Source organism: Acipenser ruthenus, chromosome 3, assembly GCF_902713425.1.
Source record: "Acipenser ruthenus chromosome 3, fAciRut3.2 maternal haplotype, whole genome shotgun sequence".
NCBI lineage: Eukaryota > Metazoa > Chordata > Actinopteri > Acipenseriformes > Acipenseridae > Acipenser > Acipenser ruthenus.
Genome location: NC_081191.1, coordinates 23,145,682 through 23,162,649, shown reverse-complemented (window position 1 = coordinate 23,162,649; position 16,968 = coordinate 23,145,682). Strand labels below are relative to the sequence as shown.

The following is a 16,968-nucleotide window of genomic DNA, read 5'->3' as shown; positions in this document are numbered from 1 at the left end:
TCTTATGTAATAACTTTTATTGGCAATAATATTATATTAGGTAAACGGCACTATTCACAACATGTGAAAATGTACTAAGCTGTGTAAAAAAAGAAATCTTGAGATCTTAAGCAACAAACTTAACTTTTTTCAAATAATGTATAAATTAAAGCTTTGTGAATAGGGCCCATGCCCACTTAACCTATTTCATTAACTTGAAAATGTAAATATTGTAGCTGCACGTGCAGGCAGACCGGCTTTGTCTGTGGCTGTATTGCATTCCGGAACTGTTAACTTGTGAAACTTGATTGCTTGCACCATGTGGCAGGGTGCTGGGACTTGGCGTTGGATCAGACCCCATGCAGATGTACAGGACTTGACACTGGATCAGACAGTCTACACGGGGGTCACGGCTGTGCAGGACTCTGATTGGGTGAGGAACGTGATAATCTATTACATTGTTGTTAGTTAAAGGTCAGTGGGCGCAGTTTGGATAAAAGATGGTGCATCAGGTGTGTGTGGATTCAGAGAGTGGAGAATTGTGTGCTGTGAGCTGTGTTACTTGCTGTGAAATTGCTGCTGCAAATAATGAGCCTGCCGGCTATTGAATCGTGCTCTGATGTCAAGACAGCCTTCTTTTTCTGATATAAATTTCATCCAGTGCTATATTGGTGATCAGAAGTGAGATGGATCGAATACCGTGGAAAGTAAAGAAGGAGCCGGTGGAAGGTGCGACCGGAGCCGACACACCGCCACTGTCCAGGCGGAGATTGTCAGCAAGAGAGGGCATCTCCCAAGACTGGCTGCGAGAGTGGGTTGGGTTGCTGAGCGAGAGATGGAACAGAGTTAGAGTGGGCGCTGCAGACAGAGAGACCAGTGGCGAGCAGCAAGACCCAAGCAGTCAGCAGAGAACAGCCAGGTGGAATAAATATCCCGGGAGTCGCTGGCACCAGCAGTTGGGAAGCCTTCGCTGTGGAGCTGGAGTCACTGGCCAAGCTGCACGGCTGGAACGAGGCAGAGAAGGTGAGCTGACTGACCGGGATGTTGAGGGGCGATGCACAGCTGTTCCTGTTAAACCTTTCCCCGGCAGCCTGGGAGAATGCACGGCTCTGAGTGAGGCTCTCACGGCTCTCGGATGTACAGGACTTGACACAGGATCAGGCAGTCTACACGGGGGTCACGGCTGTACAGGACTCTGATTGGGTGAGGAACGTGATAATCTATTACATTGTTGTTAGTTAAAGGTCAGTGGGCGCTGATTGGTCAAAGCTTCACATAATTGTAACTTTGTGTTTTCTGGGTCTGGGTCTAGGTCTGATGGGGGATAAATGAGGGTGCATCAGGTGTGTGTGTGTGGATTCAGAGAGTGGAGAATCTTGTGCTGTAAGCTGTCTTACTTGCTGTGAACCTGCTGCTGCAAAAGAGCCTGACAGCTATTGAGCTGTGCTCTGTAGTCAAGACAGCCTTCTTTTTTCAATAGTAATTTCATTCAATGCTACAATATACCGCATTTGCTTAAACTACAGCAGCTGAGCAATTATTGGTCAGTCAGACAACAAAGAAAGCTCAGTCCTCAGGCCTTGGGGACGGTTTTTCAAAACTTGTAATCTGGATGAAAGTGATCCAGATTTTGTAATTATATATTTTTGTGATCAAGATTATTTTTATCTGGATCATTTTGATAAGCTTTTTCAGAAAATGTCATTGCTGTATGACTTTGATCCAGATTACAAATAATTGCGATATATATATATATATATATATATATTATATATATATATATATATATATATATATATATATATATATATATATATATATATATATATATATTTAAGTAATCTCGATCACAAAATCTAGATCACGCTTATCCAGATCACGTTTTGAAAAACCGGCCACAGGAGACCAGAGGGTCGCGGTGCACTACACTACGCAACTCCCCGTTCCTGCCTGCATAATTAAGTAGGCAGGAAGCAGGAAGTGCATCTACAAACAAGTCTTAAGCAGCCACGTCAGGGAAACTGAAGCTTGGTGGAGGCAGAAACGTTGAGATCTTTTTTATTTCGTTTTAAATATCACAGTGACTTGTAGATTTTTTTTTTCCGTCTGGTCGTCTGACAGCCACTGTGTACGTCTGAAGAAGTCTTACTGAAGGGTTCTGAAGAGTCGGTGTCTTAGTAGTATTGCAAAGATGTCAGACATTGGGGACTGGTTTAAGAGCATCCCTTTTATCACCCGATACTGGTTTGCAGGATCAATCCTGGTGCCACTGATTGGAAAATTAGGTATCATCAGTCCTGTGTACCTGGTTCTGTGGCCGGATGCTTTTATTAACAAATTTCAGGTAATGTTGATACACACGCTAAAATGTCAATAATAAGTGTATTGTGTTCTGTTTACGTATCTCAGTATAACTGAAAGCATTGTTGACTACCTACTTTAATTCTACGTGTAAATTAAATTCGTCTTTCTTGACCTAGCAATGCATCTTCAGCTAGTTAAACTGTTTGCCATCATTACTAATAGTTAGAACAACTCGTGTTCACAACAACTGTACTAATACAGTGTATTGGCTGCGCTAAATGTACGTTTCAGTCAGTATATTGTATTTTATAAATACACTAAGTGTGTGCACGAGTGTTAAAAAATCTCGCAACACAAAAATAAACTGTTAGTCAGGTTGAACACAGGACTAGGCCTGTAGGGTGGTTTTCATTGACACCAATGCTGACCATTAGAGAGATGACATATTTCATAAAAGACCAATTGGGATACACTGGAGGTGGGATTTCCGGCCGTCTGCTTTTTGTTTAACTAAACAAATTACAGAATGGTTCGAATTTATTAAACCTAACTGAAGTATACGCTTACCAACCGTTTTATGTGAAGCTTTGGAACCTGCAGCATATCATAATTAATATGAACCCAACATGTATTACGTCATTTTTAATTTATGATGAAATCTGCAATTTTATTTCATCGTAGTGGTGATGCAATTGTAGAGTCCCACTAAATGCTTACTGGTTGTTAACCTATTGTTGGCTAGGTATGATGCAGTGTTTGTTTATCTGGTGTGTCCAGGATATTCATGTATCCCCTGCTGGGTTTGCATATCCCCTATCATAGGGATGTTATTTAGTGGAGGCAGTCAAACATCTGTAATCTTTTATGTTTCAAGCTTATTTACTACTAAATGACGAGATACACATTGGTCATCCAAGTGACACATGCAACCATTCTATACTAAGAATCACACTCATCCACACAGTCGTTTGTGAAAATGCAAGTTGATTCTCTTTCTGAACTAGGACATTTTTCATTAGTCATCTTAACTTTAAATAGTTACTCATTTCCTTTGTGCGAGAGCTCTGGGAAGTGTTAAGTAAAATTTACTTCATTATAGTGCACAAAAGTAAAAGATATTTGGAGGCAATTGTTGAATTGTTTAACAGAGCACAATGCAGTGTTTTATAAACAGATCAGTATGAATTATCTGGAGTCCTGCTTTCTGTAAGGGGGTGGAAAGTAGTAATGTTTGGAGTGCTTCATGCTGTTAAGCAGGCATATGAAAACTCCACACCTTGCTGTTGAAATAGTAGTGGCCGACTACTAATACCTCTCTGTAATCAAATCAGCAGATATGGGAGCAAAGGTTTTTGTCTTTGTTCCTCAGACCCAAAACCCAGTTGTTACTATTCTAGGTCTAGTACAGGGCTTCTCAAACTCCATCCTTGGGACCCCGTGTCTGCTGGTTTTCAATCCATCCGAACTCTCAATTACTTAACTATACACTTAATTGAACTGATAATTTGCTTAATGTACTTGTTTGCAGAGCTTAAACAGTTGCAGATTCCAAATTAGCTATAACATTTTATAAGTAACTTTTTAACTGTTTAAGAGCTGAAAACAAGTAAACATATCTAATTAAGTAAATTATTAGTTCAATTAAGGGTCTAGTTAAGTACTTGAGAGCTCGGTTGGAATGAAAACCAGCAGACACACAGGGGGTCCCCAGGACCGAGTTTGAGGACCCCTGATCTAGTAGGTATTACCAGCCTTTTCCACATACCAGTACTCTCTGTAACTAACAGTGTTCTTCCTGTACAGAAAAAAACACATCGTGGGCACTTGATGGGTGCAGAACAAGGGCTAATCTATAAATGGAGAGTGAAATGAACATGATAGTGAAGCTAATAAAGGGTTTGAACATTATAATAGTTACTGCACCCCGTTGCCAGTATACAGTGCGTGTGCAGGGGCAGGGGGAGGGGTGTTTGGGTGAATGACCAAAAACCTGTTTGTTCAGGTGATATGTAAATTAGGCTGCTGGCTGGTACAAAACACCCTGCTAAAGTTGCAGATGGCCAACCTCAATACAGATTTGAGAATGCTTTCCTGGCATCTTGGTTTGTGTGTTATATAATTTGCATGATGTCGTTATTTATGGCAGGCAGCAACTGAAAAAAAAAGGTCACATCAGGAAGGGTAAGAATGAGAAGTGTGACTGTCGGGTAAACGGCCACTAAAGTGTTAATGCTTAGTATGCAGCGAAGGAGGAGGGATTGGCTGTATTTTCCACTGAGCTGTGTATAAGAACTTTGTCTGTTTTCCACGCCAGGGAATTATGAATGGCAAATGTACTTGTCTTTTTGCTTCTAAGACCCTGTAGAACTGTTGCTGTACTGCAGCCCAGACATAATGACAATACCCATTTTTCAATCAGGGTGTACTGTAAGTGGAAAATTAAGGTGTTATAAGACTGATACATAGATTACAATCATTTCAAATTTCTTCAGTGTTGTATTTTGGCAGTCACTGCTCTGAGGATAAACTATTGTCACTAACAGTATCTCATAAAAACATCATTCAGGAGCCACTATTCTTTTTTTTAGTGGCCATTTGGGATATTTAGAAAATGCCGTATTGCTTCGAATTAGCGCCGCAGTGTTTATTTTAAATTGTTAAAAACAGCTGCGGCACTTAATTGAGGGTGGCATTTATTTGAGGGAGGTGTTTATCAGAAATACTATGGTTTTTGAACAGTGAGTATTTTATTACATGATTTAAGGCATTTTAGAAGATCTGCAGCAATATGTTTTTGGGGCTTGAATACAGTACATTTACTGACAGTTAACGAGAGCCTATTAGGTGGCAGTTGGGAGGTCAGGGGAGTACTGTACCAGTGAATTAGTAGAGTGTATTGGTTGCTGTGGGGTTGGACAAGAAGAGGAGAGAGAATGGTAGTTGAGTGTGATGCAGTTATTTTTTTAATGGAAAGTATTACCTCTAAATATCGGTTTTATTTGTTAAAACGAAAATATATCTACTCGGTTATTTTTTTTCTCTCACTGTAATTTACATGCTTGTTTGTAATTATTCTGTAAGAAAAACCGAAACTAAGTCTTCTCATATAGAAAGCACATTTTTTTATGTATATTTGTACAGGACTGAATAAAATTCCAATTGAATAAAAAACAAAACAACTAAATCCCTTACAAGAAGATATCTTCAGCCACTTTTCAGATAGCGGTTAGAGTGACCGGCAAAGCTCCAAGTTCCTCTGATTTTAAGTTTTCACCATCCAAGCTGAGGACGAGGTAAACAGACAGGTCTTGTTTTACCCCCTGCTGTGTTGGCACTGAACTTGGAAAAAAGAAAAATAGCCTTTCTACAATACAACATCATATCTGTTGTATATTTGGTGTCAGGTGGTCAACAGAAGATTAGGTTAAAATAGCATTTTGACAGGACGAAAGCTCTGCACATGTAAATAGTGTCTGTTTTTGTATTTAAGTTTTGCAGGGATGGGGTAAATTCCATCCCTTCCAAATCCATGTGTGGAATGTGGCTGGGTCTTCATTGAATAAGTGATCATCAATCAAGTCCCAGCCACATGCTTTATAAAGGAAGCCAAGTCCTTTGTTTGGGTGTGGTGCTTTGAGGAGAGAAGGCAGTGAAGGAGTTGCTCAGCCTGGCATGTATTTATACTGTATATATTCCTTGTCGTGTGTTCTTCTTTTTGTTTTAACTCTTTGTTTTGGTCCTTGTCCCGTTTGTTTAGTGTTCCTGTTTATTAACAAATGTGCGCTCCAGCGCTTTCACTGAAGCTTTCCTGTCTGAGTCCTCCTTCCTGACGATAACATCTTGGACCACAGCTCTAGCCTGTCACAAGCATACTTTGTAATATGGTTAATCTAGCTTCAAAATGAAATATTTTGGTGTCCAGCCCCATGTTTTCAGGGTCAGTGACTAGATTAAACTACTGTGACTGAGCTTATTTCTTATTCTTTTTTGTTTGTTCTTTTTGTAATGGAATAACCCAAGTTCTCCAAACAGTCAGGCTATACCTGGGTGACCCTACTTTCATTTCATTGCATAAAACCATGCTTAACTACCATGAAGAAAAGCTCTTTTGGCAGTAACCTGTTTTCAAGAGTTTATTGGGATATGACAAACATCGTAGATTGGCACTTGTTGCCAAAGAACAAACATATTGGTTAAGTGAAAGTGGATTGCATTTGTGAGTAGATTCCACACAAAGTTTAACATTTTACTTGGCATTCAGTTTTGTAATGTTTTACCTTTTTGTTTCAAGAGCCAAGGACTCCTTGTAGTAAATTCATTGCTGACTATTTTTGCACTTTTTATATTTAGAGCTGTTTACAATTAGCATCTAAACAGGTCCTTCTTCTCCTTCTCCTCAACAGATATGGAGACCGATCTCATCAACGCTGTATTTCCCGGTAGGCCCTGGGACTGGATTTCTATACTTGGTTAATCTTTATTTCCTCTATCAATACTCAACAAGACTGGAAACAGGTACGGCCTTGATGAATAGAGACTTGCACCACCAATTTGCAGGGTTGTTTGGTATTTGCATGAATAAAATAGTCAGTCATTTTAGAAATGAGATTGTGTTTTTTTTTTTTTTTTGTTGCTTATAAAGTAAAATAATCCTATAGAATCTCCATTCTGAGGTGCAGAATGCTTTCTTTTTTCAGGCAGACAACAACATATAGTTGATGTTTTCTAAAATCTGTTTTATGGTGAACAATTAAAAAATTAAAAATAAAATAAAAATAGAATGTTGAAATATTTGGTTCCACACAGATCTCTGAAGCAGTTTGATAGTGTCAAGCATGTAGGCTGTGCATTTTTATAAATAGGGCTTCTGATTTTCGATTTTAACTGATTTAAAACCCGATAAAACACCCCCGATAGAAAAAAAAATAAATCGGTGGATAGCCAATAAACACCGGAAAACACAGTAAAAACTGTGGAAATGGTTAATCTATTCACGTTGACTTTACCCTTTTTACATTTAAAAAAATAAAACATACTACAAAAATTATAATAAATACATTTCCCTGTGCTGCTGGGCAATGTCCCGCCATCCTGACTTGTATCTATCATTGATTAGTTCTGAATACTTTAAACCCGCCCCAACTACTGAGTGACAGCACATTCCTACATTGCTATTGGAGACTCCTCTTGCGAGATTTAAAATGAGATTACAATCAGGATGGAGGCTTGTTAGCGGGATTTAAAGATGTATTACAGTTAAGACACGGAGGATTTAAAACAGAGTTGTGGCGGAATGTACAAAAATGCGTACACGCAAAAACCCCAGAAGAATGTGCTCGTGACCATAGGGATTTCGTTGTGGAAGACAGCAAAGGAAAGAAGGTACAACTTAAGTGTGCAAGTACTGTAATATTTTGACACACACACGCACAAAAAAAAACGCTCGAGCACTTTGGAAAGTAACCGAAAACACTAATTTCATACAGTATATCAAAAACGAAAGCCCTGAAAAAAACGAAAAAATAAGCTAAAAATAAGCACTGAAATACAATTAATAAAACCCGAAAAACAGAAGCTCTAGTTCTAAATATGGTGCAGTACAAAGTTACACCTGTGTAAACACATCAGCTGGGTATTTCCAGGTTTAGCCCATCAGCAGGCAGTGCATGGAAATCGCTGTTTTAGCTTGCCTTTCCTTGTTGATTTATTATTATTCAGTCTGTTTCTGACAAATACAAAAAGCACAATTTTAAAATGGGACTAGTATGTGTAAAGAGTAATATACAAATAAAGTATTACAAGTATCATTTAAATTCTGAATTTAATAATCAAGTGATATTCTACAGTATTTTTATTTTTTTAGGTGCCTTTGATGGAAGACCAGCGGACTATATATTTATGCTCCTCTTCAATTGGATTTGCATTGTTGTATCCTTTTTCACACTGCGTTGGTGCACCTAGAAGTACTTGAAACCAGCCCATTTAATATAATTATATCTTTTTAAATACAGATGTATGCCATGTTGTAATTTTACATTTACGGTATTAAGAGAACCGCTTATCTGATTGCCATGAAACTTGGTTAGGATATTCTTTAAAGTTATTTAGACTATCAGAATCTGGGGATGTTCCATGTGCTTACGGTGGTTATCAACTTTTTCATGATACATCAAATTGTTTTAATGTTGGATTTGCAGGTGGGGATGGGAGGGGGGTATGGATATTCCTTGAATTTATGATAATGTTTTTAATTAGTGTGATATGTTTTTAAAGATGAATTGCTGTACTCAATTCCTTAACCATACCATACAGATAACAGGCCTAATAATGGACATGCAGGTCAGCATTTCACATATATTTTGAAGCACGGAGGGCGGCAGCAATGTTAATAATCTTAGGGGGCTGCATGTGGCATGAACCCATGGTACAGGCTACTGAGTCCCTAGACTGAATATTAATATTATTTATTTCTTAGCAGACGCCCTTATCCAGGGCGACTTACAATATATCACATTATTTTTTACATACAATTACCCATTTATACAGTTGGGTTTTTACTGGAGCAATCTAGGTAAAGTACCTTGCTCAAGGGTACAGCAACAGTGACCCCCACCTGGGATTGAACCTACGACCCTCCAGTCAGGAGTCCAGAGCCTTAACCACTACTTTACACTGCTGCCCTGAAATGCCTATATTTAAATGCAAGAAGCATTAGAAATACATTTTTAGAATTAGAAGCTGTAGTCAATGTGGTACAAAAAACATGTTCAACGTATATTGTTTAGAGCGATGATGGGACCTGTAACCCCCGAATCAACAATGTAATTTAGTATTCAACAGCAAAAACTGTCATTTTTAGGGAGTCTCCTATTTTTCAGCTTCTGACAGTTCAGTTTGGCTGCTGTAATTTGTTGAAATGGGTATTCAGCTTTTCAGTGGAGGATATATAATGAGGGGGCCTTTATCTGTGCTTGTATTTCGAAAACCACTTTTCTAATTGCAATGAAACTAGGTTTGGATGTTCCTTGAGTTTATAGGTTGAACTAATGAAGACTATTTTTTAGAACCGTTGGTCCAAATGTTCACTCGTGGTGAACACAGTACTGATTGGCTAAGCCTATTAAAAAAGGTGTGTACCTATACAGGTATTTTGATTACAACAGTAGGGTGATATTTATATTTTTGTATATAGGACATTTATTCAATACATTGTTTTGTGTTTCCAGCTGTTGATGATTCCTCTTATTATGTCAGTGCTGTACGTATGGGCTCAGTTGAACAGAGACACGATTGTTTCTTTTTGGTTTGGCACTAGATTTAAGGTATGGTATGAATTGCTGTATTATGATTGATTTGGGGGTGGGGGTGTAGATGATTCATAGGATTCCTTTGTTTAAAAAAATAAATTAATAAATATATATGTCATGCAAGTCACTTGCAGGACCATTCTTTGTTTTTCTTTTCTTTTTTTATTTAAATAATCATATCCATTACATAGATTGCACACATTGTAGATCTTGTACTGTGTAATATATGTACTGTACAATTCTTTTCAATTACTCAACTTATTAAACAGTTAATACAAAATATGTATATTGGTTCTAGGCTTGCTACCTTCCTTGGGTGATTCTCGGTTTCAACTACATTATTGGAGGATCGTAAGTATTTTCACTGTTTTTTCCCCAGTGACCGTGCCCACCCTCATTATGTTATTTGTGGCGGTGCTGACTGGGAGAAGCAGATCCTGGCTGTTACGATACTGACTCTGTGGATGCTGGTGTACTTGCAGCTGCTCCAATCCCGCCTCACCAAGGCCTATATTAAATCAAAATAGTGATACGTTTCTTTTGATGGTCGGTATACATTATGTGACAAGTAACATGTAGCAAATTATAATTAACCAAACAATGCTTACATTTTTTCCAATCCAGGAACAAGGAGCCCTATAGTACACACATTAAACCTTGGTTCTAAACTTCCAACATTAATACCACGATATGAACACAGTGGACATGGCATATACTATAACCTCAATTGGTGTTGTCTAGTATTGTCATAGTTAAGGTGCCTCTTCACTCAAATAAGGTGAACAAATCGAATGTAAAATGATTTTGTCTTCTGCATTGCACAATTGCAGGATTGTTAACGAGCTTATTGGAAACCTTGTTGGACATTTGTATTTCTTCTTGATGTTCAAGTACCCCATGGACTTGGGAGGGAGGACCCTTCTCTCAACTCCGCAGTTTCTGTAAGTTTTTGGCATACTGTTTGCTTCCCTTATACATTTACCTTTCTACAATTAAGAATCAGTGCTGGGACAAGCATGGAATTTTCGTGTTCAGACTAGTATTCAGACACGCTTGTTTGCAAAACATTATCAGTGCCAATATATGTATTAAAGTTGAAACATATTATTATTAATTTCTTAGCAGACGCCCTTATCCAGGACGACTTACAATTGTTACAAGATATCACATTATTTTTTACATACAATTACATTATTTTTTTCATACAATTACCCATTTATACAGTTGGGTTTTTACTGGAGCAATCTAGGTAAAGTACCTTGCTCAAGGGTACAGCAGCAGCGTCCCCGGCCTGGGATTGAACCCACGACCCTCCGGTCAAGAGTCCAGAGCCCTAACCACTACTCCACACTGCTGCATATCCTAGAAGTATGAGGTTTTGAAGGCCCTACTTTATCCGACTGAATTAACTACAAAACAAAGGCTGCCATAGAGTTGGCGATGTACTTGATCTGTATCATATGGCAGACAGAAATGGGCACCCATTGACTTGCTTCCCAAATCTGAAGTAATACTGGCACCTTTATGTAGAGATCACTATTTTGGCAGCTTGTGTTGCATGCACATCCTAATCTGGACTGTTTAAAATGCTAAAGTTTCTTCACAGCCAGAGGAAATAGGAAACCAGGAGCGATTGTGTTGGTCTTCTGTGTTGTGTTTTTTTTTTTTTTTTTTTTCCCTTTAATATAGAAATCCCACACAGAGGGAGCTATTTTTCCACTTTCTAAGTTTAGAAACTGTTGCGCAAATTCAGGGAAGGTGGTAAATCGTTGCAAGACAAAACATGCTGCTATATGTGTCTCTATCAGTTGTATAATTTCTGGCGCACGGGGGCATGTTTTTTTGCCTTTTTAAATACATTTGGATATTTGCCCCAGCACTATAAGAAATTAATGTTCAAGAACATTAATGCTATATAAAATGATCTGACAGTTGGAATTGGCTAGTCCAAAAATGGCACATGTATATTCTTCTGAATGCAGATATGGAGTCTTTGTTAGATTGCACTCACCTCTTTCCCCCTGGATTGCAGGTACCGCTTCTTCCCCAGCAGGAGAGGGGGGGTATCTGGATTTGGAGCTCCCCCACCTAGCAGGGGACATGCAGCCGATGAGCAGGCTGGGGCCAGGGGTGGCCGACATAACTGGGGCCAGGGATTCCAGCTAGGGGACAACTGAGGAAACCACCCATTACAAGCAAAGACTTTAACTACTGTGCAAACAGACATTATTCAGAACACTATGCGGTTTTGAACAACAGTTGTATCTACCATTCTGGGATAAACGCAAGGTGCAGCAATGTGTCCAGTCTTGATGTCAGAGCAGCAGAAAAGTACTTTCTTTTTTTTTTTTTTTTGATTTACCATATTACATCACACTATGTATTTACATACATTGTCAACCTAACACAAACAAACACAAGCTTGTACACAAAAGTAGAGGCAAATAATTTGAGTTTGTTTGAAAGGTGTTTTTTATGGAAAGACATATGCTTGCCTTTTACTGTGTTTTCAGTGCATCCTTTCTTTTCTGTGTTTGCTACTTTTTGCTTCAGACGCATTGTCTAATGTTTTTGCTTGTTTGGTATTGTAGCTTGGTAGCTATTCATTTAGCTACGTCAGCTGGTAGATGGAGGTGAAAATGTACAATATTTTTTTTTTATATATGCTGTATGAAATTATAAAAGTGGCTGTTTCTTCCATGATCTCTATATGATTTTTCCAAACAATATTGTAATTTAAGAAGGAAACCTGTTTTAAATAATAGTGTTGCACTGGTACAGGGTGCTTCACAACAACCGTTAAAACAAAGCCTTTTACTGGTAAACATTCCCAGATTCAAATATTTTATAGTTGCCATAAATACAAAAGCTAAGCGCAGGGCACTGACAATGGTCTGTCTGGGGTTATGAATGAATGAATAAATTAATTAATTGTATTATGTGTTTGTACTGATGTTCTTATACTGGTCTTAAACTCTGTAACAGGTGGGGGAATGTGACATCTATACTGTGCATCCAGCGGAGTATTTTCAGTTCCTAACTTGCTACTGCTTAGATAATTGATTCTAAAAATCACAGGTAAAGACGGTGTATTACTGTGGCCCTCCTGTAATATTGAAAAATTGAGTCTTTTAAATCTGTTGGTAGGCAACATATCAAAATGTTGTTTTATGGTAAACTGTCATAAATGGGTCTACAATGTATGGATACTATTGTGTCCTATTACCAACCAAATACTTTTGTTCTTAATGACTCGTATTAAACCTGCCATTGTTTCCCAATGGGTATTTATTTGTTAGTCACAACTAATACAGTGGAAAGAGGCCTACATTGGAGCTGTCTTAAGGGTCTCGGTATAAAATCCAATGCTGTTTACATCATTAAATAGACCCTGCTGGCTTGTATAATGACACGATTGACAGAGATATCTTCCATTGGTGCTGAGGTTATGTTTCAGTCATTACCACCATCAGTCAGTGAAGTCACATGAAAACTTGCATCACCATCACATCATACAGTATATCGGATAGATGTAAGTTTTAAAAGCTCAGATCTATTACGTTTTTGCAAAATTCTTGTATGATTGCAATTTATTGTATTCAAATGAGTGTATTCACAGCATGCAGGACTGTGATCTTAAGTACTGCCTTTTAAGCCAAGATACAGCATGAGTGACTAAAGTCATAAACATGTCTAGATTCAAAGCCCCCGTTATGCCACCTAGTCCATGAAAATAATCCAGACGTTGTTTTTGTTTTGTACAAATAATTCTCTTTGTAATTGACTTTAATAATATAATTTTAAATTAAAGCAAACATCTTATTACACAATTGTTCAATGTGTTTTTAATTGTGTGTGTGTGTAATTATATATATATATATATATATATATATATTATAATGTATACATTTGCCACCTAGTGGTTGTGTGGTGCAATAGATACAATATGCACCACAAAAAAATAAATAAATAAATAAATAAATAAAACCTTTTATTAAGAAAATGTTATCTGACTCAAAAATACAATTTTTAGTCAGCCTGCACACACTGTACATACAAACTGCATAGTCTTATGTGATTTTACAGTGAATTTGACAATATGTTTCTGCTCCATTTCCAGTTTTCCATACAAATATATTTGGGTTTGAAGCCATGTTTTTTTCTTAATTTTGCTTTTATGTATGGTTTTCTACAGTGTACACATCCCTCTAGAATCAGGAAGGTTTTGCTGTTAGTAGCCAGGTTAGATTTTGTGTTATGGTAACTGAACTGATAGAAAATCAGATTAATATATCCATACTGTAGTTGCACAAATCTGTATTGGTGTAGAGAGATGAATATGACACTCTTGATTTAATGAGTTAGCTCTGATGATTAGTTTCTCTGGGTCAATTGCAGTGTACCAAATGTAGTCCACTTGATGTAGCCAACAGGAGGATTAAATAATTGATAAGGATCAATTGCTGCCTAACAGAAATTTATTGGGATCATCCGTTAATCTTGATCAAGGTTTGTGCTAAATCTGTTTAATATGAGTTACACACATGAAAACTTTGTTCTTTACACCCCTTATGCCTGTATTACATTAGCCAAGATACCATATATATATACAGTGCCTTGCGAAAGTATTCGGCCCCCTTGAACTTTGCGACCTTTTGCCACATTTCAGGCTTCAAACATAAAGATATGAAACTGTAATTTTTTGTGAAGAATCAACAACAAGTGGGACACAATCATGAAGTGGAACGAAATTTATTGGATATTTCAAACTTTTTTAACAAATAAAAAACTGAAAAATTGGGCGTGCAAAATTATTCAGCCCCTTTACTTTCAGTGCAGCAAACTCTCTCCAGAAGTTCAGTGAGGATCTCTGAATGATCCAATGTTGACCTAAATGACTAATGATGATAAATAGAATCCACCTGTGTGTAATCAAGTCTCCGTATAAATGCACCTGCACTGTGATAGTCTCAGAGGTCCGTTTAAAGCGCAGAGAGCATCATGAAGAACAAGGAACACACCAGGCAGGTCCGAGATACTGTTGTGGAGAAGTTTAAAGCCAGATTTGGATACAAAAAGATTTCCCAAGCTTTAAACATCCCAAGGAGCACTGTGCAAGCGATAATATTGAAATGGAAGGAGTATCAGACCACTGCAAATCTACCAAGACCTGGCCGTCCCTCTAAACTTTCAGCTCATACAAGGAGAAGACTGATCAGAGATGCAGCCAAGAGGCCCATGATCACTCTGGATGAACTGCAGAGATCTACAGCTGAGGTGGGAGACTCTGTCCATAGGACAACAATCAGTCGTATACTGCACAAATCTGGCCTTTATGGAAGAGTGGCAAGAAGAAAGCCATTTCTTAAAGATATCCATAAAAAGTGTTGTTTACAGTTTGCCACAAGCCACCTGGGAGACACACCAAACATGTGGAAGAAGGTGCTCTGGTCAGATGAAACCAAAATCGAACTTTTTGGCAACAATGCAAAACGTTATGTTTGGTGTAAAAGCAACACAGCTCATCACCCTGAACACACCATCCCCACTGTCAAACATGGTGGTGGCAGCATCATGGTTTGGGCCTGCTTTTCTTCAGCAGGGACAGGGAAGATGGTTAAAATTGATGGGAAGATGGATGGAGCCAAATACAGGACCATTCTGGAAGAAAACCTGATGGAGTCTGCAAAAGACCTGAGACTGGGACGGAGATTTGTCTTCCAACAAGACAATGATCCAAAACATAAAGCAAATTCTACAATGGAATGGTTCACAAATAAACATATCCAGGTGTTAGAATGGCCAAGTCAAAGTCCAGACCTGAATCCAATCGAGAATCTGTGGAAAGAACTGAAAACTGCTGTTCACAAATGCTCTCCATCCAACCTCACTGAGCTCGAGCTGTTTTGCAAGGAGGAATGGGCAAAAATTTCAGTCTCTCGATGTGCAAAACTGATAGACATACCCCAAGCGACTTACAGCTGTAATCGCAGCAAAAGGTGGCGCTACAAAGTATTAACTTAAGGGGGCTGAATAATTTTGCACGCCCAATTTTTCAGTTTTTTATTTGTTAAAAAAGTTTGAAATATCCAATAAATTTCGTTCCACTTCATGATTGTGTCCCACTTGTTGTTGATTCTTCACAAAAAATTACAGTTTCATATCTTTATGTTTGAAGCCTGAAATGTGGCAAAAGGTCGCAAAGTTCAAGGGGGCCGAATACTTTCGCAAGGCACTGTATATATATATATATATATATATATATATATGGGTTTTAACTTCCAATATGACCTTACAGCCCCTTATAAAAATTGATCATGGCCATGTTCTACAAATGTTCCACTTCCAAATGCTTTCCCAATGCTAATACTGTGCATTTAATGTGTTTTTATTTATTATTATTCTGCTTACCACATATCCTGTTAAGATAATGCTTTCACTGCATTATATTATACTGTGACATAATATTTTTTTTTATTTAGAAGCTTGTACTTTTTGATCCTTACGTGTTTCTGACTGAGGGGAGTTTAATTGAACCATTCTGAATAGTAGTTCACTTTTGCTCACCTTTGTAATATAATTTAACTTACAATATACTGTGTTGATTAGTAACAGAACAAATGGCGTATTTTCATTAAAATGTTTTATTCTTGATGTTCCCATGCAAATGTATTCAGATTATTAAATTTGGATGCGATTGCTGTGCATTAAAAAAAAAGTATGACTATTAAACATTTATCAAAAAGGACAGAAATCATAAACATGTATGCAGAGCACAATGTGTGGTGTGGAAAAAAGGAGGAAGGAAATATTGTGGGCTTATATTTTCACTGCGTTGCACAGAATGAATCGTCTAAGATCTGGTTATATGTTCTATATGCTGGTCTTTCGGATGGTTCTGATCAGTTTAACTTCAGATCAGCTAAACTAATGAATTAGATATTTTGTTGGGTCTGACATTAAAAAAACAACACCTTAAAACAAATCCATATATTTTACATTTGTTTTGTTTTTTATTTTGTGATGCAAGCGTTTTTGGAAATCTGGAATTCTAAAGAAGTTACAGACTTCATGGAGAAATGACACAGTGTTAGATTCTCAAAGCTATCTTCATTATTTTCAAAAAGTAAAAAACACCAATTAAAATTTCTAACAAACACAACTTCTGTCTACTTACAATCCCCTGATTTAAAGGTCTGAATTGTTTTTTTTTTTTCTTCTGGTAAACTGTGCTAATGACAATTGGGAGTAAATCACTCTGAATCTAGCCTATTCTCTTCCACACTGAAGACTGCAAGTCTATCTAGCATTTAGAAAACATATTTTAAAAATAAATACCTAAAAACAAATGAATCATTGGGAAAATGGTTTTAAAAAC

The 16,968-nt window shown here is 37.6% G+C and overlaps 1 protein-coding gene across 1 annotated transcript; it reads left to right on the top strand.

Annotated features, from left to right (window-relative positions):
- The first annotated feature begins 1,913 nt into the window (after positions 1-1,913).
- Positions 1,914-13,420, top strand: LOC117394414 (derlin-1-like). Its single transcript, XM_033992663.3, has 8 exons — positions 1,914-2,323; positions 6,687-6,798; positions 8,147-8,211; positions 8,596-8,622; positions 9,510-9,605; positions 9,889-9,941; positions 10,421-10,531; positions 11,623-13,420. The coding sequence occupies exons 1-8, from the start codon at positions 2,171-2,173 to the stop codon at positions 11,765-11,767; spliced, it is 762 nt and encodes a 253-aa protein (XP_033848554.1). The 5' UTR covers positions 1,914-2,170; the 3' UTR covers positions 11,768-13,420.
- The last annotated feature ends 3,548 nt before the right edge of the window (positions 13,421-16,968 follow it).

What these genes read in the sequence shown, in the direction of transcription:
- LOC117394414 (XM_033992663.3), top strand. Translation starts at nt 2,171, where the DNA reads ATGTCAGACATTGGGGACTGGTTTAAGAGCATCCCTTTTATCACCCGA. An exon ending in TCAATTGGATTTGCATTGTT is followed by an intron (nt 8,212 to 8,595) that starts GTATCCTTTTTC and finishes CATACCATACAG; the next exon opens with ATAACAGGCCTAATAATGGA. An exon ending in AACTACATTATTGGAGGATC is followed by an intron (nt 9,942 to 10,420) that starts GTAAGTATTTTC and finishes GCACAATTGCAG; the next exon opens with GATTGTTAACGAGCTTATTG.